The sequence below is a fragment of the Schizophyllum commune genome (genome assembly GCF_000143185.2).
Source record: "Schizophyllum commune H4-8 unplaced genomic scaffold SCHCOscaffold_13, whole genome shotgun sequence".
NCBI lineage: Eukaryota > Fungi > Basidiomycota > Agaricomycetes > Agaricales > Schizophyllaceae > Schizophyllum > Schizophyllum commune.
The window spans coordinates 1122386-1144647 of NW_026089550.1; the positions used below are offsets into that span (position 1 = coordinate 1122386).

At 58.7% G+C, this 22262-nt stretch overlaps 6 protein-coding genes across 6 annotated transcripts; 4 read left to right on the forward strand and 2 right to left on the reverse strand.

Annotated features, from left to right (window-relative positions):
- Nucleotides 1–1631: 1631 nt before the first annotated feature.
- On the forward strand, nt 1632–2968 carry SCHCODRAFT_01110887 (glycoside hydrolase family 16 protein; the record flags this gene model as incomplete). Its single annotated transcript, XM_003026013.2, has 3 exons — nt 1632–2757; nt 2808–2889; nt 2938–2968. The coding sequence occupies 3 exons, from the start codon at nt 1632–1634 to the stop codon at nt 2966–2968; spliced, it is 1239 nt and encodes a 412-aa protein (XP_003026059.1).
- A 697-nt stretch (nt 2969–3665) lies between these two features.
- SCHCODRAFT_02517617 (uncharacterized protein) lies at nt 3666–8237 on the forward strand (the record flags this gene model as incomplete). The annotated part of the gene is made up of 7 exons (XM_003026012.2): nt 3666–4937; nt 4987–5033; nt 5087–5099; nt 5173–5599; nt 6046–6122; nt 6197–7186; nt 7236–8237. The coding sequence occupies 7 exons, from the start codon at nt 3666–3668 to the stop codon at nt 8235–8237; spliced, it is 3828 nt and encodes a 1275-aa protein (XP_003026058.1).
- Nucleotides 8238–9018: 781 nt separating this feature from the next.
- SCHCODRAFT_01263310 (uncharacterized protein) lies at nt 9019–9364 on the reverse strand. Its single transcript, XM_050341344.1, has one exon. The coding sequence runs from the start codon at nt 9268–9270 to the stop codon at nt 9052–9054; it is 219 nt and encodes a 72-aa protein (XP_050197757.1). The 5' UTR covers nt 9271–9364; the 3' UTR covers nt 9019–9051.
- On the forward strand, nt 9077–10597 carry SCHCODRAFT_02642462 (uncharacterized protein). The gene is made up of 4 exons (XM_003026011.2): nt 9077–9549; nt 9600–9659; nt 9714–9974; nt 10031–10597. Exons 1-4 carry the CDS (start codon nt 9459–9461, stop codon nt 10177–10179), a joined length of 561 nt encoding a protein of 186 aa, XP_003026057.1. The 5' UTR covers nt 9077–9458; the 3' UTR covers nt 10180–10597.
- Nucleotides 10598–10778: 181 nt separating this feature from the next.
- SCHCODRAFT_02642463 (AhpC-TSA-domain-containing protein) lies at nt 10779–12836 on the reverse strand. Its single transcript, XM_003025930.2, has 7 exons — nt 12615–12836; nt 12461–12514; nt 12356–12400; nt 12103–12229; nt 11678–11799; nt 11465–11581; nt 10779–11396 (listed from the first exon to the last, which is right to left on the reverse strand). The coding sequence occupies exons 1-7, from the start codon at nt 12711–12713 to the stop codon at nt 11151–11153; spliced, it is 810 nt and encodes a 269-aa protein (XP_003025976.2). The 5' UTR covers nt 12714–12836; the 3' UTR covers nt 10779–11150.
- Nucleotides 12837–14248: 1412 nt separating this feature from the next.
- On the forward strand, nt 14249–22106 carry SCHCODRAFT_02518220 (uncharacterized protein; the record flags this gene model as incomplete). Its single annotated transcript, XM_050343391.1, has 14 exons — nt 14249–14336; nt 14396–14556; nt 14608–14880; nt 14931–16163; nt 16221–17233; nt 17292–17558; nt 18185–18253; nt 18459–18511; nt 18560–18720; nt 18772–19056; nt 19107–20441; nt 20502–21544; nt 21603–21961; nt 22021–22106. The coding sequence occupies 14 exons, from the start codon at nt 14249–14251 to the stop codon at nt 22104–22106; spliced, it is 6426 nt and encodes a 2141-aa protein (XP_050197758.1).
- Nucleotides 22107–22262: the final 156 nt, after the last annotated feature.

Sequence of the window (22262 nt, forward strand, 5' to 3'; positions counted from 1 at the left end):
CGCTCGCGCCCCCGCGCCCGTCCTTCCTCGCGCACCAGGGCTCCTCGTCCAGCTCCGACGCTGACGACTCGGACTCGACCACCCCGCCTGTCCGCTCCATCCTGTCCAAGAAGCCCTCAATAACGAGCTCCAGTACGTGTCAGAGCTCCATCTCGTGTTATCATCCTTCCCCTCCACGCTCCCGCCGCGCAATTCGCCGTATCCGCTATTCACTCGACGGCCTTCGATGCATGGGAACATGCCGTGAGGCATTCATGCGCGTGGGATACCCTCGCGCTCACGCGAACTCTATCCGACGTCCTCGATTTACCACACCCTATCCGCTGTCCACACTTCAGACTGACTACCCAACCCAGGCGGCGCACGCCTCCGCTCCAAGCGCCAGAGCACGTCCGGGTCCTATCAGGCCGTCGAAGCGGGCGGCGACCCGTTCGCGGATGCTGGTGAGCGCATTTAGCGTGTTATCGCCTCGCTCGCGTAGCTTATCGCGAACCTCTGCAGGCGCGACCCCGTATGCAGGCCCAAGCGCGGCCACGGGGGAGTGGAACCCGGCTTCGCTGTATGCGGAGGGCGGGCAGAAGGTCGCGAGCCCTTCGGTGGGGCAGTTCGCGAGCCCTTCGGCGGGGCAGTTCGCGAGCCATTCGGCGGGGCAATCTGCGAGTCCCTCGGCAGGGCAATTTGCGAGCCCTTCGGCGGGGCCATTTGACGCGCCACGTCGTCGGTCGGTGGACATGACCCACGCGGGGAGCGCGGGGAGTATGCGCGAGCGCGCGCGTCAGGACAGCGCGCGCAAGCCGCCGCCGTCTTCCTTCGCCTTCCCGTTCCAGTCCCACCCTGGGAACCCGGATCCTTTGCCAGGTAAGCTTCGGTCGATGATTTATTGGTGACTACTACTAATCAGCGCACAAATCACCCTTCCATGAACGCGTATAGTCGGTCGCCGCAGCAACGAGTCCTTGCGTCGCCGCGGTAGCACGAACGCCGGCGATATGGGTGGTCAGTGTGTCCTCATTCGCAGTGATCGTTCATATCTGACCGGATACGATGATACAGCGACTGGTCCTGGCTTGATCCGCAATCGCTCGACCTCGTTTGACGACGGACAGTATGCGCACGGGTACCCACCTTCGTCGGAGGCGCACGGCGGATACCCGTCCGACGGAGGTGAAGATGCGGGGCACCATTCGAGCAGCCACAGCCACGGCGATGAGGGTGAGTCGTCAGTCGGAGTGAGCTCGCTGGAATAATCTGACCTGTTCCTAGGTATCGTTATGATGCCCCGCCCGAACGCGCCCTACATGTACAACGGTGCGAGCACGCCGCCCACGCCTACGAGCGGCTTCAGCCCCTACGGCTACGAGCAGAACCCGAACAGCATGTACGGCCCGCCGGTCACCCCGGGCGTCTACGGCACCTCCGCCGCGGGCAACCTGCGCCACTCGCCGAGCGCGACCGCGCTGAACGACGGGTACGCTACGGCCGTACCCCGCGGCTCGATGTCCGGCATCCCGCGCTCCGCGTCCGCGACGACCTTCCGCACGCCGTTCCTGTCGCCCGCGAGCCGGCCAGGCTCGAGCATGTGGACGCCGCCGTCGTACGCGGCGCCGAGCTCGAGTACGAGCTCTCTGGCGATGCCGAAGGCGCCCGCGCCGCACCCGTCGACGCGCCTGCAGCAGAAGCTGACGAAGGAGGACAAGCCGTGGCTGAAGGACGAGGGCAAGGGGCGCGCAAGGCTCAGTTGGTGGCTCACGTTCGCGTGCCTGCTCATCGGCGTCGGCGTCGCCGCGATCCTCTGCTGGCGCGGCTATACGTCGCAGTTCCTCATCCCCGATTCGAAGCTCTGCCTACTGATGGAGGACGACTTTGATAGCGGGGATTTGAACACGGATAACTGGGGGTACGACATCGAACTCGGTGGCTTCGGGAACGGCGAGTTCCAGATCACGACGAAGGACAACGTGTTCGTGCGCGATGGGAACTTGTATATCCACCCGACGCTCACCTCGGAGAGCATCGACGGTGGCTACGACTCCCTCTTCGACGGCGGCGAGTGGGACCTCGGCGACGACTGCACGACGAGCAACAAGACCGCGTGCTCCGTCAAGGCCAACTCCGACCGCAAGCGCGTCGTGAACCCCGTCCTGAGCGGGCGCATCAACACGAAGGGCAAGGCCGAGATGACGTACGGGCGCGTCGAGGTGCGCGCGAAGCTGCCCTCTGGCGACTGGCTGTGGCCCGCGATCTGGATGCTCCCCGTCGACGCGAACGGCACGTACGGCGACTGGCCCATCTCCGGCGAGATCGACATCATGGAGGCGCGCGGGAACAGCGAGGAGTACCCCGCGCAGGGCCGCAACTACGCGCGCTCGTCGCTCAACTACGGCCCGCTGGAGAGCGTGATGAACAAGATATACGGGTGGTACAGCGTCAAGCACGGCACGCTCGCGGACGGGTTCCACACGTACGCGTTCGAGTGGGACAGCCAGTTCATGCGGTTCTACACGGATTCGCGGCTGAATGCGATGCTGGAGCTGCGGACGCGGAATGAGAAGGAGAGCTTCTGGACGCGCGGGGACTTCCCGGAGACGGCGCAGAACGGCAGTGCGCAGGTCGTGGTGGAGAACCCGTACGAGGGCAGCTGGCCGAATGCGCCGTTCGACAAGCCGTTTTACCTGATCATTGACGTTGCCGCGGGCGGTACATCCGGTTGGTTCCCCGACAACAAGGGCGATAAGCCGTGGTATGATGGCAGTCTGAGTGAGTAGTATGACCAAACCTCGTGTAGCACGATCTAACCGCTTGTCTAGCTGCCATGTACGACTTCGCTAAGGCTCAGGACACCTGGTCTGCCACCTGGCCTGACAGCGAAGAGGACCGGTCGTTCCGCATGTATGTATCCTTGCGATTGTCATCGACGACGCGCTAACAATTTCTCAGTGACAGCGTTAAGATGTACTCGATGTGCTGATCGAGTTGCTTCGCCTCAGAATTCACAGCCTATCCTCAGTCTACTCCAGCTTCGTCTTCCTCGCTTCCGTGCATTTAGACGAACGACATACACGACCGTCGCTATACCCGTTGTTGTTGTGTATAACTTACCTGCCCCACTGTCCCTTCATCGTCCGCGACCGTCCCCCTATCTGCGCCCCCCCTTCGTCCGTACCCCTTCATACACACGGATATATGCTTCATATAGGCCTCTCGCGCTCACCCGGACTAGAACGACTCCACGACCTCGTACCTAGACTTTCTTCCTATACGAAGAACACTGATCGACTACTATATCTTTGTATACCACCCTGTTGTGTCCCAGTCGCGTAGCGTGCACGCGCGAATCCGAAAAATGGTAGCCTACTAGACTCTGGTGTTGGCTTCTGTTGGCTTGTGTGGGCAGAAAGAATGTATCAAAGGAGATCTCATCTACCCCAACTGCTCATGCAGTACTACTCTACTGGTAGATACATGCTCGCTATAGACAATCCTTTGTACTTCGTTTGTCTGGGTCAAGACTCGAGCCGGTAGCACTTCGGAAGTTGCCGGGCCGGCCTGCTGCGGTCGACACCGACCTGCCAGTGCATCTCACCAAGCCTGCAGTTCTAGGCGGACTCACTGAGTAATATTTTCTTCTTCCTAGCCTTGGATATCGCTGAATATAGTGCCAGGACATGCCCAATGTCACCGCGAAGCCGCTTGCGTTCGACTTGCAGCGACTGGTTGCAGCCTACCCTAACCTGAGTAAGCAAGAGCGACTGCAGAGATCCCGTCGCTTGTCGAAAGAGGTAGATCGCAAGGACGAATTTGCGGCCCTCAAGGCCCCTCCACCAGAGAGCGCCTGCGATACCAGCGCCCCCATAGATCTCGATAAGCCATCCCCTTGCCGCAACGCCTTCCTCGCGCTGCTCTCTTACAACATGGCGCTGAGACTCAGCGCATATGACACTCAACTCAATCCGGAATCGACGATATGGATGTCTATCCTTCGCTTCTGGCCGGCCGTCGCGAAGTGGGTAGAGCTCTTTCATCCCCGCCTTGGGAACCGTGCCAAAAGCCGACAATGGGACCTCGACATATTAGCGGCGTATAGGACCTTCTATAGCATTACCTGCACGTATCCTCAGGGCAGGAAGAAGTTGATGGAGACGAAGGACGCGTTGCCAGTACTGCTGGATGTATGGCTCAACTATTGGGACTACGCTCCGGCGCCTGCGTCGCCTGCCGAATGGGAGATGTGTCTGGACCAGGACTTCTGGTTTTTGGAGGCTATCGCGCGCCTCCGAGATGATATACCAAAACCAGTCATAGGCCATCCGGATGGGCAGCGCATCGAGCAGGGTCTGCTGCAAGCGGTGGGCGGGAGTCGACGCAAGTTCTATCGGAATGCTCTGCTCCAGCGACTGCAACACATCGTCGCCAATCAATGCCTCCCGACGCACACATATACCCGTGACGCCTTTCGCATGTCGCAGTACCTCGTCCGCTTCTTCAACGACATCCGGATAGAGGGCGCTCCTCGCGATGTCGTCTCGGCCGTCGTCCAGGCTTGGAAGGATACTCTCGACATCACCGACGGTGACGACATGGGGATGTCGTGCGCCCAACTCCTCATTTTGTTGCACAGTATCTCGGACGACTTCCGACAACTCGCGTGGGCCGTTCGGGATGGTGCTCTTGAGCTTATACTGCGCCTTGTGCGCGTGCGGGACCAGACGAAGGAGGTGACGATAGGCCCCTCGTTTACGCTGATGCGCTTGATGCGCGTTCAGATGATTCATCGCAACTTCCTACGTGTGCTACGCCGCTATGGAGGCTCCGCCCTGGTCCTCCGCAAAGACGATCCTCCGTGCATCCGGAAATTCATAGAGGTGTATCAAAGCGGCATCCAAGTACTGGACGGCGTCGATGAGTGGATTCGGAATCGCCCGTGCTACAATCCCACGGTATGTCCAACAAGCATCGTCGTGAGACTTCTGCTAACATGTTCTATAGTGCGACACAGACGTCGCCTCGCAATCGGAGTCTATGAAGAACTGCGAGTGCGGGATGGCGTGCTACTGCTCTCGTCGTTGTCAGCGGGAGAACTACGCAGAGCACCGCCCGACGTGCGTCGGCTACATCATGTTCAAGCGCAAGTCCTCTTCCTTCCTTGCTCTGATATCCCCGATCTGACTGTAGGTACATCCAGCGCAAAACATGCGTGCCGCCAGCTACAAATACATCACAACCATCGCACGCACCCTCGTCAACCAGTCCCGGCGCTCCATCCTCGCCGACCTCGCCGACTTCGCCGCCGCCAATCCCGACTGGGACCCCGAATGCGAGCCCGCCGTCGTGATGGTCAACTTCTGCGTGCGGAACAACACCTTTGGCGTCCCGGGCTCGCTAGAAGGGTGCTTAGCCTCGGATGACGGGGCCTACCACCGGGTGTCTGTGACGACGACCGGCCAGAGCGAGTGGAAGTCGGGTTCGGTGCGCGCGCAGGTGCCGTGCGGAGGGCGCAACGCGGTGGTCATGCACTGTGGGGCGTTCGACTATGAGAAATTCAAGAGGGAGGAACTGGACACAAACGTGTTCCCGAAGGAAGGGCCCAAAGCCAAGATCAGTAAATTCTACTTCCCCAAGCAGGGGGCTAACACGGAACAGTCATGAGGAGCTTTATGCGAGACAGACATTGTACTGATTGGGTAGCTGTATTGAAGAAAGGCAGGGCAGTCCCTTTGACGTGACTTCCCTCTTTCGCACTGACCGAAGTCACATCAAACACGCGGCATCACAAAGGCCTTTCATTCACGACCTGTCACGCCCTTTCACTCAATGCTCCTTCGCTCTCTGCTTGTCCCCTTCGCCACTGCTTCTCGCACTTTCATTCAACGTTTGGCTCGTACTCTCATTCACCGTTTCACGACGTTCATTATATAGAGCCACACCAGCCCTTCCGCCCTCGCTTTCCTTCCACTTCTTCGCACCCTGCAGGGCTCGACGCGTTCTCCGCCACTCGCAGGCAGACCCTACTGTTTACTATGACTGACTCACACATGCAAGCCCTAGCCGGCCTCGGCGGCATGTGGGGGCGTAAGTCTCTTGACGATCTTCTGCGCTGGGCGCATGATTCACCTACTTCTACGGTACGCATTCCATCTCGATATATCCGGCATTCCTTGGTCCACTGGTCAAGACACGCAACTCACAACATGTCTAGACCTTCCCTTCAGACGAACCCTCGACCACTTTGCAGCGTCGCGCGTCGCAGACCCTCGAACGTCGCGCATCGCAGACCCTCCAGCGTCGCGCTTCCCAGCACCTCGCCCGCCGGAACTCCCAGAAGCTCGTCGCGCGGCGATCTCTAGTCCTCTCCCGGCGCCCCTCGCTCTCACAGGCGCCTTCTTTCACAACAACCGGTGATGCACCGCCGCAGGCGCCCTCGAGGCGGCCGTCGCAGGCACCGTCAAGGCGTCCTTCTCTGACTGGCGAGGGATCTTTCACCGCAGGCTCCAAGGGCTCTTTCACCGCAGGCTCCAGGGGCTCTTTCACTGCAGGCTCAAAGGGCTCCCTCACCGCCGGCGCCAGGGGCTCCTTCTCATCCAAGGGCCGCGCCCTCTCGCGGCGCAAGTCCCTCTCCATCCGCGTGCCCTCCTTCTCGCTCTACTACGCCGACTTTGGGAAGCAGCGCACGCCGCGGGCGCGCGCGTCGTTCTGCGACCTGAGCGTACCCATCGGCGGCGGCCCAGCCATCGACCCGTACGGCGGTCCCGCCGTCGACCCGTACGACCCGCAGCACAATGGGGCGGACTTGGCTGGGTCGGGTTTGGGAGAGCTGGATCTGGCTAGTTTTCCTGCGCTTCAATCGCCCACCTGCCCCGACCTGGGCGGGCCGAACCTCCCTGAGCTCGACGATACGTACTTCCAGGGTTTCTACGACGGCAGCAACCTCCGGTTCTACGACTTTGATGAGAATAACCAGTTGATTCTGACCGGGGGAGATTCTGTGGGCTCTGCCTCCACGGGCGGGCCCCCCTCGGGTGCTACGAGCGGGGGCGCTGCTGAGACAAACGAACCCTCTTCGTCGAGCAAGGAACCTTCGTCAATTCAAGACGACTCTTCTTCGAGTCGGCACGAGCCTCCCTCGGCAACACCGCTCGAGACTATCCCAGAGGAAGATCCTGAGGAAGTGGAGGTCGCTACTGTCGACGTACGTATCTCGAAGAGCCTTCATTATTGGATCTGACACTGAATCGCAGAAGGGTAAAGGCCGCGCGGAAGTACAAGAGCCTACGACGAGCGTGGCGTATCCCACTCTGGACGAGGCGATCGAAGGGTTCTTGCATGGTACACCGTCGTCGGGACCCTCGACGTCGGCCAAGAAAACCCACAGGCGCAAGAAGCTTCACCGGAGGCGCTCACTTTCGGTTCCGAAGCCCACCGCGTCGCCTGCAGATGTCTTCGGGATCGCGCCGAATGGCGTGTATTCGTACCCTCCGCCGCCGACGGCAGCCACTTCATCGAGCAAGCGCAATGGCCCATCGTCGGAAAGGCGCGAAGGGCCATCAACGGAGAGTGGCAGCGGCTCGTTGACAAACAAGCGAAGTGGCCCTTCATCGGACAAGCGCACTCGCCCGTCGCTGGACGACGTCGCCGAGAACGCTACCCATTACGAGGAAGACGAGGAAGACGAGGAGGATGGCGAGCACGACCTTGACGAGGAAGAATTCGACGACGATCCTCTGCCCCGACGCCGCCGTGCCTCTGCTACGACGGTGGAAGACGACTCGGACGACGAGTACATCGATGACGACTACTACATGCCTCGTACTCCCGCACGCCGCCGTGGTCTCGCCTCTAGCTCCCGGCACACGCCATCCTCATCGCGCAACCGTCGTTACCATCCGTACTCCCCGGCCACGCCTTCTTCCTCACGCTCGCACCGCGCTCATGCCCCTACGTACCGATCGCCTGTAGCCAATCGCCCCTTCCCCTGCCCAGTCGTCGGCTGCGACCACGCATGCATCAACCGCAACGATCTCGGGCGGCACATGCTCAAGCACGACCCGCCGGGGTGGTCGTGCTACAACTGCAGGCAGCGCTTCACGAGGCGGGACGCGCTGGTGCGGCACGTCGACAAAAACGCGAAGACATCTGCGTGCTGTAGGGGAGTACACTACGCGCGCGCTGCTGAGATGCGCGTGCATCCGCACGACAGGTTTCCTGCGGAGTGGCTGGACATTATCGAGGCTGATCCATGACTTTATGAGACTGTTGAACCACACTTTCGCTTTCCCTCCCCTAATTTACGCTGAGCTTTCCCCCTTAATCGTGTAGCCACCTTAGCAGTACGCAAGTCCCCGGGCTATGACCTACAGCTAGTGTATCGTTAGATCAATGAAAGAGTTGTACAAGTAATCCGCGGCCTCTTAGGGGTGTCTGCCAAGCAGAGGAACACAAAGTCTTCCATTTTGGGAAGACCCTCGGCTAGTTCCGCAACTTTCCGGCGGAGGCGGCGCACCGAGTTGCCTTTCAAGTTCACCCTCCGCCTGCCGAACCTCGTTGAATCGTGCCCAAATGCCGCCGCCGACTCAGGGAATATGTGTATCCCCTAACGCCTACTCTCAGCCGTCCTTCTGACTTCGCGCACCGGGTCTCGCCGTTCTTCGACATCTGAGGGTATCAAGACCCGACCGAGTCCGGGTTCAGCTGGTAGTCTATAATCGCGCTGGGCGCTGAGGATGGCCTGGAGTACTAATCTAGGATACACCCTCCGGATACCCCGCATCGCGAAGGGCTCGAAGCTCTTCAGCTAGTCGCCTACCCTGGCCTGCCGCAGAGTCATCTGCCCCCGACTTTTCACGGTGCTGTCCGGCACGCATCGACTGATACAAGCGCTGAACCAATGGCGATTGCTTTCGAACATCCCAGAACTCTTCCTTTGCGCACATGTTGCCAGCGTCGCATTAGTCAACCCTGACGCCGAAGAAGAACTCTCGTCCGGTCGAGGCCGCACCCTTGCCCACCGTGCTGTACGACGGCGTCGTGGTCTCCTCGCTATTGCCGACAATGTGCTCAAAAGATGGCCTCAGGCGGCGCGGCAGGTGGCATCGACAAGCAATTCCAGCCTCGACGCGGCGCGCCAAGCGCGCGCAGCCAATCGCGTCGGGGAGCGCTGTTTGGTCTCGGAGGCCCATTGTTTGTCCGATCCGGCTCGCATGAATGGCCAACCATGGGACCGCGCCCGCCGCCTTCGCGAACCTCGGCAGACCTTGGCGCCGTCATGGGCCTCATCGCGACTTCAGCCGAGCGCGTCTCGCGCGCGGCGATATAAAAGGCTCGCCTGCGATCGCCGTCCACCCCGTCACCTCACGTTCAGTGACTTGCGCTCTGCAAACTCGCGCTAAACAACCCCCGCGCTCGCGCCCCCTATCGCCACCGCTTTTCGTCGCCTGCCGCCTGGCTAGTTACCGCCCAGCGCCATGGCCGAAGTCGTCAGCATCCCGCTTGCGCTCCCCCTCCTCCTGGCCATGTTCTTCACATGGTCATTTGGGATCATCACGTTTGGCATGTGTATGTCTCACCCATCTTTATACCTCTTGCCAGTCCTTACTTCTATCTAGGCATCAACTCCTACCGCGGGCTCAATGGCACTCTGAAGAAGGATGGCGCCGACGTCGGCGGTACGTGCTCGTCTTCTGCTGCTACCCCTCCCTCGTACTGACGAACCCCTTCAGACGTCTTCTCTACTGACGGCGTCATCACCGCGGTCAGCGGCTTGACGTTCTGCCTCACCTGGCTCGTCCTCTTCATGATGTACGCCTCCCCGATGCGCGTCGTGCGCTCCTTCAAGGTGCTCGCCGGCATCTACTGGTTCCTCACCCTCTTCCTCTTCGCCACCCTCATCCCGTACACGCAATACATCCGCAAGGACCGCCCCCAGTGGTACGACGGGCGGAACGAGGAGTGGCCGAAGGCGTACAAGGACTATGACTATCGTGAGTGCTCGAGCGTCTGGGATGGCGAGTCAGAATCTGGCTGACGATCTGTGTAGTGGTTTGGATATCTATCTTCGGCTGGATAGGCTGGTTCTTCACTTTCATCACGGCGTGCCTGCTGCCCGCGGCCGCGTCCGCGTCACAAGGGTACTACACCCGCCGCGCGTACGAGGAGAAGGCGAAGGCGCAGCCCACCCAGGCATAAAGCGCTTAGCCTGCCCTGCGTTCAATGCGTCAAGACCGCCCGTCCAATCAATGCACCCAGACGTTCGGACTGCTGCATCGCATCTTCGGACTCTCACGCTGCATATCTCATGTTCTGGGATGCGTCAATTCCATCTAGTCCCCTGTCTTGCCCTCCCACCCCTTTCATGGTTGGAGGTCTTTTCCGCCATTCACCTTGTGTTGCGCTCGCGTCTCGAGTGTCACTTACGTTCTACTTCAGATTCATCTCACTTCCCCTTCTCGCATCTCCTGATGACTTTCACGCTACCTTACGATTACTGTACAACTAGAAGATCGGAAGTTGAAGACGTGCGTTATGACGCACCTAATGTAGAGCCTTTTTCAATGAAGCTTGGGCCCTTCTGTAGTGCCTACAGTCTACCGTGGCGTCAACTTTGACCAGGGAGTCACGGTCACGAGGCCTGGTCAGAAGCTCTCTACTTTGCGTGACCGAAATGCTCTGGGCTCGAGCTCAGGGCGCTTGCACAATCCCTGTGTCTTGAATGAAGGGACGTATACACAACAGCGGATCTTCAACGCGCGAAGGTTTGAAGTTGAGGCGAGGCCCTCTGTGTACGGCTCTGAGGCACATCGGCTCTGAAAGATTCTCTTGACTACAGTATCCCCTAAGGCGGTCGCGGCAGGGACGGTACAGCTCTGCGTCGATTCTACGCCAGGGATCACGGAAGCATATCGGTGTGGGTCCATGGACACGTTCGGCGTTTGCCGGATGGACCCCCAACGCGTCGACAGTAAGTAGTACACTGCACAACATTGGTGAACGCCAGGGTAGTACAGACACAGGCATGATACACTGCGATATATACGACAAGATATTGTACACAGAAGGGAGGACAAGGAGTCATCACCTTTCTTAGCGGGTAATACGGCGAAAGCCTGTCGCTTTCGCCTCCGTCCTTTCGAGCCTTACCCGCCCACGAGGCATCGCATCTATCCCTCGTTCGCGCCAGCATCCTCAGTCTTTCCACCACTGGCATCCGCCTTCGCCTCCTTATCCTCCTCTACCTTCTCCGCGACCGCCTCCGCAGCCTCGTCTGCCTTCTTGTTGCCGTCGGTCGCGCCGTTTGCCTTGTCCCCCTCACCCGCATCCGCGCCGTCCGCCTTCAAGTTGCGAATGAACTCGAGCGCCAGCCGCGGGCTATCAACCGGCTTAACGGGCATCTTGCGGTCGAGAAGCTGGTGAGGCATACAGTCAACGATTGACCCGAAACGCGCACAAGGGCAAAAGCCAGCCCCTCACATACCTTCCCATCCTTCCCAAACACGAAGTGGCTGCGCGCCGTCTTGCCTCCTTTAGCCGCGCCGAGGGCGCCGATGAGTGTGCGCTCGGGATCGGAGAGGAGGGAGTAGGGCAGGGATTTCTGCGTTGGGCGTCAGAGTCGTGTCCAGCTTTCGAATAGTGGTGTCGAGCTTTCGAATAGTCGTGTCGAGCTTTGGGACAGGCTACATGGACGCACCTTCGTCTGCCATTTCGCCTGCGCGGTGGGCTTATCCGCGCTGACGCAGTACACATGGAAGCCCTCCTTCTCGAAGTCGCTGTAGACATCGCGGAAGCCGCATGCCTGGGTGGTGCAGCCGGCTGGTGGGGCGGATGCAGGCAGGTGGCGGGGCGGATACAGCCAGGCGGTGGAGGATCCAGCCGTTGGGCGAGGTGAATGGACGGCACGAGGGCCCGGCGTGTCGAGCGAGGAGGAAGGAGGGAAGAGCGTGTGGACGGAGTTAACATATCGAGGAAGCGTGTTGAGACAGGCAGCGTGTTGCGCAGTGAGACGAAGCGGCGGGCGGGCAACGGAATGAAGGCGGACGGGGAGCACCAGACGCGTAAATCAGCATGAACGCGTAGATCAGCAGCGGCTCACAGCAGTTGGTGAACGATACACACGCGTATCCGCCTTCGGGACGAGAAAGAGCACGACACCGCGGTCGGCCTTCGCGGCGAGGGCGCTGACATCGACATCCTCGTCCTTCTCGTTCTTGAGGGTCAGGGAGGGCAGGACGAGGGAGGTAGGCTAGGATGTGGTTGCGTCAGACATGAACGTGATAAACTGCTAGGTGGGCGGCGCATTGAATTCAAGGAACGAGCCAGGCTGGATGAAGGGGAACAAGTGCGGGGTATGCGGACGATCGAGTCTCACCTTGTCCCCCGCGCCGTCGGCCTCTGCGTCCTTCTCGGCCTTGACCTGGTAGTCATAGACACACGCGTCAGATCCCCTCTGGACCGCTGATCACACCTCACGCACCTTTTTGGCCCTGCGCGCGCCCGCCGCGTCGCCGTCTGCGGTCCTCTTGGCTGTCTGGACACACGACGAGAGTGAGGAATGCGATGGTAGTGCAGTAGAGTGAGGAGAAAATCAGTCAGGAGTAGTCCCCCCTCCATTCAACATGTACACGCACCTTCTTCGTTGATTCCTCAGCCTTCGGCTGGGCCGTGATACGCGACGAGCGACGCGGGGCGACGTCGGGGTCAGCAGGCGCGGCTTTGCGAGGAGGCATTTTTACAGACGATAAAAGACACAGTCAGAGATCGACGGTGGGGCAATACTTGGGTGCACTCAGAGTGGTACAGCCCGCAGAGGTTATCTTCGCGAAAATATTCGAGTTCGAATCGAAGACGCGCCTGCGCGCCACCGTGACCTCCCACGTGCCCGGGCCGAATTAGGCCGCCAACGCGTCACGCTTCCTCAATTGCGGCTTTCTTCTGACGCTCATGCTGGCCACCCTTCGATTCAGTCGCTTCGTATCGCTGCTCTATGTACACCCTGGAAGAAAACATGGCTCTTTCTGTGGACTCGAAATGTCGACGTCAAGCTGCACGCACAGACTGGATGCAGTCAATCGTTTTGGGTTTACCTAACCAGCGCAATGGCATTCACGCATGTACTATCCGACCGCATAGCATGCCGTTTTTGCAGCCATATATGCGATGGTGCGCTCTGTATTTGGATCACTGCGCAATCTCTGCGTCTTTTCCGATGCTTCGCTTCCCGGCCACGCTAGTCTCCCGGTCCCCTCTCATCCTATCTTGTGATCTTCTTCTGCCTCCCTTCTACCGTCCCAGGTTGTTACTTCAGCTGGTCAAGCTTGTGCATTGGCGGTATACGGTTTCTGCATTCTCAGCTTCTTATATCATTTACTCGCGTTGTAAACACCCCATTCGCCACCCATTCTCCTCATATGTACCCAAAGCCTCCACGGTTTACTTCTGGAATACATCAGCCACATCTCCTTGTTTTCAATTGCTATTCCTCGGAGGCTGATACTATATACTGCATTTTGCTCTCAGACTTTAACCTTCAATCGCTGACCCCCCAAATGGCGCCAAGCTTAGGCTACGCTTCATCCTCGAAAAGTATATGTGTCGGCTGCGCGAAAGGGTGGGGTAGCTGACGCGTCTGCGCAGGCGTTACAGATTATACTCGTGCGAGTCTGTGCCACGAACTATGGGACTTCTCTTTCCGCCGGTTCTGAATTTACGAAGCAGGGTGCGCCTCCAAGTCCACTTACTCGATGGAACTGATACGACCTCAGCTTGCAGGTCAATCCTGGATTGATAGGCTGTCACAGTCGAGCTGCCGTCGCGAATCAAAAACTGTGCTTTCCACTGTACGCACAAATGAGGATATCACTCATAATCGCCAATACGCTCAGGCATAGTCATCTACTCTATCGAGCTGGTGGCTTTCTCCACCCCGCCACGCGATTCTGTACTAGGACGCCGTCCGCGCGTTGCAGTTTCGTATAATACAGCGAAGCTAGGTACGTCCTCCCGACTGCGCCAAGGAAACGAGGTTCCTCAATGAACACTCCAGGGCGCGCCAACACTTGTGCGAAATCGGCATACCAGAAGCCGAGTATAACCAGCTGACGGGGCCATGAACGAGCTGAGGGCGTGAAAAGGAGCTTCGACCGCGTGTAAGTGAGCTTCTTACTAGTAAGCTGCCGGTTAGTGAGTTTCCTGCATATGAAGCCGCATACGGATGACTTATATACAGCGCGCACCCTTCAGTGGAATGACTATACGCTCTACGATGCCAAACGCGGGAGTAACCAGTACGACGCCTCAAGGACCCAACGGAGTGCCCGAGTCCCAGAGGAGCCGACCCAAAGCGAAGAGCAGTGAGTACAACTTCAGCGCTATGTGCTACGTCGGCCTCGTTAACATTTTCACTTACCAGACGATTGGCGCGGCTACATTGATAAGTACGAAGACGATCGGCTGGGCGAGGAGCTGGGGAACGATGCGCGCGTCTGGAGGGTTCTCATCGACGAAGGCCGCGACTTTGATGCGGCGATGCTTCAGCGCTTTCGCGACCACCTGGATGTGGACCTCGTTTTTGTGAGTATCTGACCTTACTCGCTCGAGGAGCATCGCTGAACATACCACTAGGCTGGCCTCTTCTCGGCTGTCGTAACAACCTTCGTAGCCCAAACGTCCGCGCCAAATCCCCCGGACGACGGCAGCACCAGCATTGCGCTCCTCAGGGAACTTGTTGCAATCCAGCGTGCCCAGGCGAACAATATGCCCTTGAACACCGTGCTCGCAGCCGCTTCCTCCGCGCCGCCCGGCTTCAGTCCCTCGATCAATCGCTGCTGGTTCCTCAGCCTGGCCTTCAGTCTGTTCTCGGCCTTTGGCGCCGTCGTCGTCAGGCAGTGGATACAGGTAGGGTACTACGATCGACCCGGCGACTCCCTCGCTGACCTAGCTCGCAGGAGTACGAGAGCGAGATATCTGGATCTCCCAAGCGTCGAGCCCTCATTCGACACTTTCGCCATATCGGTCTGGAGAAATGGCAGGTCAACCTCATCATCCCGATCCTACCGATGCTCCTCCACGTCTCCCTCCTTCTCTTCTTCATCGGGCTAGTCCTCTACGTTCGCCAGTCCGACCCCGTCATGTCCAAAGGGATCTTCTTCCTCACTGCCGCTTTCTACGCAGTCTACTTTACGACGAGCTTCCTGCCAGTACTGTTTCCCCAGTGCCCCTATCGCTCTCCGCTGTCGACCGGCGGGATCTGGCTCAAGTCGCTAGGGGCATGGCTCGTACACGCGGTGCGCCGTAATCCGCAGCAGAGCGGCCCGTACGTTCTAAAGTCCCCGGCTGATCGCGAGTGGGAGGCGGTAGCAAAGTGCCCGAAGGGTCTGATCCCGCACAGTCTGGAGAGGGCCATGCGGGAATCCCCCTCGCTCTCCGTCGCTCTGACGGTCATCCAAGCTGCGTCCAGCTTCACCGTCGGCCTCGACCACGACCACAGCCAGTATCCCGACAAGGAGCACCGCAAGTGTGCTCTTCTCCGCGAAAGCATCTTGGCGTGGCTCTACGGCGCCTTGACCTCGCGAAGGGCCGTATTCGAGTGGGCGCCGGGTCGGGAGAACGAGCTCCAGCGCCTGGCGTGCTGCCTCTTGCTCGTTCCGGTAAACAAACTCCACAAGGAGCTCGACAGGCAGCAGTACTGCATGTGCGGCATACGCATCTGGACCGCGCTGGAGCAGGCGGTCATGTCGCGAGAGGTTATGGACACTGCTGCACCGGCCGTGTGCGCGACAATTCTCGCTCTTGGGCAGAGGCTCAAGACCCTCGACTACCGATATAACGTCCCCATCAATTGCGCTCTGCAGAAGAGGATGGTTGAGGTCTACGCGGTGATGGCCAAACGGGCCCCGCACACGCGTCTGCGTTTGCGACCCGTCGTGTGGGACGGTATGCTCGAGTCCTTGACGAGCTGCCACGCACCCACGGAGATTTGCGTTCCCTTCGCGCTCGCGCTGTGGCGTAGTCTCAATTGCAGCACGTCTTTTCCGACCAAAGACGAATCGCTCGGGAATACGTCGTCGTCCACTATCATGACTTTGCAAGCTTGGCTGTATGCGACGAAGCAGACCAGCCTCGTAACGCAGGTCGTTATGCATCGCTTCTTATGCCGCCCGTCATGCAGGATGCTTCCGGTACGCCTTCCTTTTCGCCGCCTATGTTCAAGCTAATCATAGTTCTCCCTTGACCAGCTCCCCGACGATCACCTCTCAAGCGCGTCCGATGCCTCGACGATCAGCAGCACCTCCACCGCTCGGAATGACAGTGCTTGGTTGCACATGGCGTGCCGTGCTATCCATCTGTACGTTCAGACTGACCAGGCAAGCAGAGGCGCGGCCTTCAACGATCACCTCGGGTTCTTGGCCGAGCAGTTGATCTCGACGCTCGCCACCAACCTGGGATACGGTCCCCTCTACACCGCTCTGCAGATTGCCGGACGTCTACGCGTTTCTTCCCTCTTCGAGTCGAACTTCCGCCTTCGTCCCAGTTCAGGTCTCGAGGAGATGATCAAGCCCGACGCGGATGAAGGCCTGCACCATGACCTCGTCGGCCCGTTTTTCTGGTTCCTTGTCGGTCTCATGCGGGCGGTGGTCGACGCGCCCGCTAGCCATGACCGCAACGCAGCACCTCAGGGCGACAGGGCGACGAAGGAGGTCGCGCACGCGACGGAGCGCCACGTCGAGAGGCACCGCGAATATCTGATCAAGATCCTTGTCGAAGACGTGGATTCCCTCGAACTTCTCCGTCCTCTGGCGATGACGATCATCACTCATCCTGAGCTTGCGGCTCTCTCGACTTTCACGGACGCGCTTGCCGAGAAGATGGCTTTACTTCTACGCCAACTGGCTTCCGGCGACAGTACGCAGTCGCCCACCGATGGTGGTCAGCCGCAAGGTGTTGACGCAGGGCCCAGCGACCAGCCACCGCAGGACCTCGTTTGGTGCATGTGGGTGGATGCCTTCTGCAGGGGTGCCGGACAAGCGAGCGCGGCATCCTCCGATGCGCTGCATGGTGCATTGCTCTCCATGAGCCGCATACACCAAGACTCATGGGCACGAGAGGTCGAGTCCGTCAATTCGCAGCCACTCTCCGTACCCAAGGGTATGACGCTGCGAAGCCCGCGGAGTCGCGAAGTACTCGCAGAGCTGGTGCCAAACGCTCAAGTGGTACTTTTGAATGCAATGGTCTCCGTTCCACCCATGCTGTACGTTCCTCAGCTCCTCCAAGCTATCTCATCTGCTAACCGCATTTGTCCCCGTCAGGCGTCGTACCTTCGTCGTCGACCCAGGTCTACGCGACAATGACTCGGACTCTTCCGTCTCCATGTCGGAGATCGTCACGTTCGACGAGTGCCACAGGCGAATGAGAGCAGGCACGCCTGCAGACGACGCTCACAGTCATGCTCCAGACGCTGGGAAGGCGGAAGATGATGGTGAAGTCGGCCAGTGGACGACTTTAAGGAGCTATTCGACTCTGAACGACACATGGGCTGACTCTGCCTTGCGCTGGTTCCGCCGTCAGCTAGGTCAGTAGTCTCATACCCGTTGATCTGACCGAATCCTATTAACTTTGCCCCAGCTTCAGCTCGGAGGTCAAAGGTGGTTGATGAGGAGATGGCTTCGAGCTTGTGCTACCGAGCGCCATCCACACGTGCTAGCGATGTCGAAAGCAATGGCTGTAGTTACGGTGAAGGGCGCAGAGGGCTGCCATAAGTAAATGTTGGAACGAGGGCGCGCTGACGTATATATATCTCGGGATTGTTTCTACTTAATCATTGCATTTACTGTATCATATAGGTATCGGAGGGATCTTTCGCAGTCAACTTCATGTTGCTGCTTCCCAGGTCTTGAGTCGCCTAATAAGTACTAAGATCCTGCAAGATGGCCAAGCGCGCAATTTGCCGAGACTTGTCCACGTGACCATACCTGTCCGGCCTCCCGCGGCCCACCTGGACCTTGTTTACAGCAGCGATGGGAGGTCGACGCATCGCAAAGCAAAGGGTGTAGAGAAAGCTGAACTACCCGCGTGGATTATCTGAAGCTATGCTATGTACAGCGTAAAGGCGGTCCTTGCTTGGCTTCTTCCTATTTCCTATTCAGCTCAACCTTCCAGGTCAATGGTGAGCTGTGCGAGATCTTCTGATTCATATAGGGAGTACGTTGCCGGGAAAGACGGGGGCTCAAGCTATTGATGTTCTCGCTCGCCTCAATGCTGCTCTGAACCGGTGAGTGCAATGAATGCGCTGTCCATCACAGCCAGCTATACGTACACGGCGATTCAGTGCAGGATAAGTCAAGTCATGAGGTGAGTGAACGTCCCATGGGTCCTTCCTGCCTCTTTCCTTCTCATACTGCTGTCATTCTCCTCCGACAACGAGTCCAGCAGTGTCAAAACCAGCAGTGAGCAAGGGTATCCGAGCGCCGATATAGGCTCAGGATGATGCCGGACCTTAAGGGAGGCGCCCATGGGACAGGAGCATTCAGTGCGTAGTTCTCTGCTCCGAATACATTGCGTCTAATTACCCCTTTAGACGGTCCTTACGATTACGAGGAGAAATATGAAGAAGATCGATACGGCGAAGAATTCGGACCCAATGCTCGTGTCTGGCGCGCTCTTCTCGATGAGGCGCGCGCCTACGATTCGACAACGGTAAAAGGCTGGCGGGATACTTTGGACGTGTATCTTGTATTCGTGAGCTCATTCATATTGGCGACCTATGCGACCACCTCATGCGCCTCCCAGACCGGGTTGTTCTCTGCGGTTGTCACCACATTCGTCGTTCAGACGTCCCAGTCGCTGCAGCCGGACTACGGAGAGATCAATACAGCTCTTCTGATGGAGTTGATCGCCGTTCAACGAGCGTCGGCGAACGGTCGGTCCGTCAATAACATTCCCTCGGCGAGCCTTACGGCCAGCTCCATAACAGCATCTCTCGTCGACTACTGGGGAAACCGATTCTGGTACCTCAGTCTAGCACTCAGTCTGTTCGCTGCTTTCATGGCCGTCCTTCTCAGACAATGGCTTCAGGTGCGCATATTTCCTCCCCAGATATATTTCGTCGTTCTGACCCGTATTAGGAATACACAAGCGCCGTATCCGGCAGTGCGAGGCATCGAGCGCGCGTCTGGCAGTACAGGTATCTCGGTCTGCAGAACTGGAGGGTACCTCTACTGGTGGCGCTCCTACCTATGCTGTTACACGCCGCCTTGCTCGTCTTCTTCATCGGCCTCATTCTGTACGTCACTAAATCCGACCCTTCGATGGCGTGGGTGCTCGCCGCACTCACGGCTTTCTTCTACTCCCTCTATATTCTGTCCAACGCCCTGCCCATGCTCTACCCACAATGCCCATATCAAACGCCTGTGTCCCACTACGGCTATCTGTTGTTCCATTCGGCATTCGCATGGCTGCGGCGGCCATTTCGCCAACAGACTGCGTCACCCCAGGTGGCCCTACCGCCCTTCTTGCGCGCGAGGACGCCCGGGGCGCGAGAAGTGGTCCATATATCGACTCGCAAGAACGAACTCGCCCTCCAAAGCCTTACTTGGGCCTTCTCGACGTCATCAGATCCGTCTTTAGCCACAATTGTGGTGCAGGCTGCCTCTGGTCTGCAGCCGGATTGGTGGACCAGCCCTCTGCGAGTCAGCCTTCTGACGTGGTTTCGCAGTACTTTGACTACTCGGACGACGGACCTTGATTGGGAAATCGGCCGCGAGCGCAAGTTGGAGCGCTACGCGTGCGCTCTCCTGCTATCCACCGCCGATGAGGATCGCGACAACGGCCACAGCGATGCCGGCGGCTATCGTGACGACGGCGACGACGACGGCGATGGCGATGGCGACGATGAAGGTAGCGAGGACGAAGTGCTTCGCATGTGCATTTCGCGCGTCTTGCGAGCTCTGGGTACAGCGATCCGCTCGAAGGACGCCGACGAGCAGAGCAAGCCGATCTTGGAGGCGACGGCGCTAGCCCTTTCCGACAGGCTCTATCCTAATAGCGAGGTCCTCACCGAACAATTCCCAGCTCTATTCCTAGGCCCTTCATCCGCCCTGGATAGGACTCGAAGTGCGTCCGATGCTGACTTTTCGTGGGGAGGATCGTCGCTCGCGGGCCCAACCCCGCCCCAGTGCTTGCGCCTGCGGCCAATCGTATGGAAACACATGCTCAAGAGCTTGGTGTATTCGAGGTTCATGCCGTCTCAAGACTGCCTCTACCTCGCGCTTTTCCTGTGGCGCAGCGTAGGCCTTGCCTCGAACTTTAGGAGAGACGACAAGCGCGATGTCAAGGGCATTGTAACGCTACAATGGCTTTGCACGACAGAAAGCCAGGACAGGGAGTTGTTCCGAGGGCTGGCGCAGCAGGCGATTCATCATCTCCTACCTTGCGCGTTAGAATCTTGTGACGTGCTAGAGGTGTGTCTTTCGGGGACCGCTTTCACAAGCTAGAGAATCGGTCTGACATCGACTGCGCAGAGCGAAACCCACGCGAACGGCACTAGCTCGACAAGCAGCCGCGCGCGACCGCATCATTCACGCATCCAGGAAGATCACGGCGCTTGGCTGCATATATTGCGCCGCGCTATGAAGGAATGCGCTGCTCGCCAAAACGAGTTCCCCGTCGAGGTCGGCCAGATCACTTTCGCAGACATCATCAGGGACCTGGCTCGCGACTTCATCCACATTCTCTACTTCCACCCTCTGCTCGCGCTCGACTTCCCCGACGTCAGCGCGCTCATCTTCGACAGCCGTCACGTATCCGTAGAAGTCAAGAAGAAGTTCCTCCGTCACCAGCGACTGCTCTTCAGGTTCCAACACCGCCTGGCGATACACGAAAGTCACAACTGGGCAGTCACGGGCGGCGCCGCGCGGTTCAATATCCTCGTCAAGCTCTTGTCGGCGACCACCGTCGTTTTCGACTCCGTACCCATGAGGTATCACGCCCAGCAGCAGATCTTCACGGCGCTTCATCCCATGCTTGACGGCCCAACCGATGCCTTGTTCGACGCGGTCTTCGCGGACGAGCTGAGTTTCCTCGAGCGTCTGCGGCCTTTGGCCGAGACCAGCTTGAACGAGCCAGAGTCCGCACACTACGCGAGGTCTCTTTCGTCGGTGCTCGCTGCGTACATTCAGCACGCGACGCATGACAGTCAGACCTCGGCCAACGACATGCGGAGCTGTCGAGATGTTATCTGGTGCATCTGGATAGACATTATCGCCACTGCCAAGCTACTACGTGCGTTTAGCCCGCTGCACGACGCGCTGCTAGCATGGCTCGGACGCGACGTGTACCAGCGGGATGTATTGCTTCGAGAAGTTGTTAAAGTCACGAAGGGGACCCTTCCGCTTACTCTTGGAATGGCCTTGAACGACGCACGCGGTACAGAAGCGCTCACCGATATTTTGTCTGCTCTCAGCGTCCAGAATCGAAGAAGATCGTCGATCGAGCCAGGGAAGATTGTGGCTGGGCTTCACGTTCAAGTTCCGCGGGACGCGAATGGGGCAGTGAACGAGGCATGGTGAGATTGCATTTCATCTCCGCTCTACCGTTCGTTCACAGCACGTTACCCGCGTCAGGATGCGCGCTGCGATATCCGATCCTGAAGAGCCCATAAGTGGCCAGACGCTGCCGGTATCAAGGCTTTTGTCTTTGGAAAAGTTTCACGAGCGAGCAGGCGACGCGCCTCCAAGCATCATCCACTTCGACGTTCATGGCATCTGGAGCTGGTCCGGGCATGGCGCGCAAGGAAGCACTCTGCTCAGCGCTGAGGAAAGGGATCAAGACGAGATCGTGAACACACGCCAGGGCCGCGCGTTCGGTGATGTACGGCCGTATGGTCTTAGCGACATGATGGCTGCTGAAGACTACGCACAGGATGATGGCGAGGGCACGCGTCGAGCTGCATATCTGTGGAAGGTGCTTCGAGCTGTGACAAGTGAGTGATTGACACTGGCTTTCCACGGCGCGGGGCTCGTACTTACGCTCGTCATACAGACGTTCACGCCAGCTATCGCCAGCCAAGGCGAACTCAGGTCAATGGCGGTGGCGGGACGGAACGGGCTATCGCGAACTCCGTCTGACCATAGAAGGGTCCGAGTGTGTTGATCCTAGTGAACTATCCAGGGGGAGTATCTCAGACGAGGTGTCCTATATATAATTACTCCAGATTATACAGGTATGTTCGTGTCTGTGACAGAAAGAGGTGGACCAGGACGGCTGCGCAAGCGCTCCTGCAA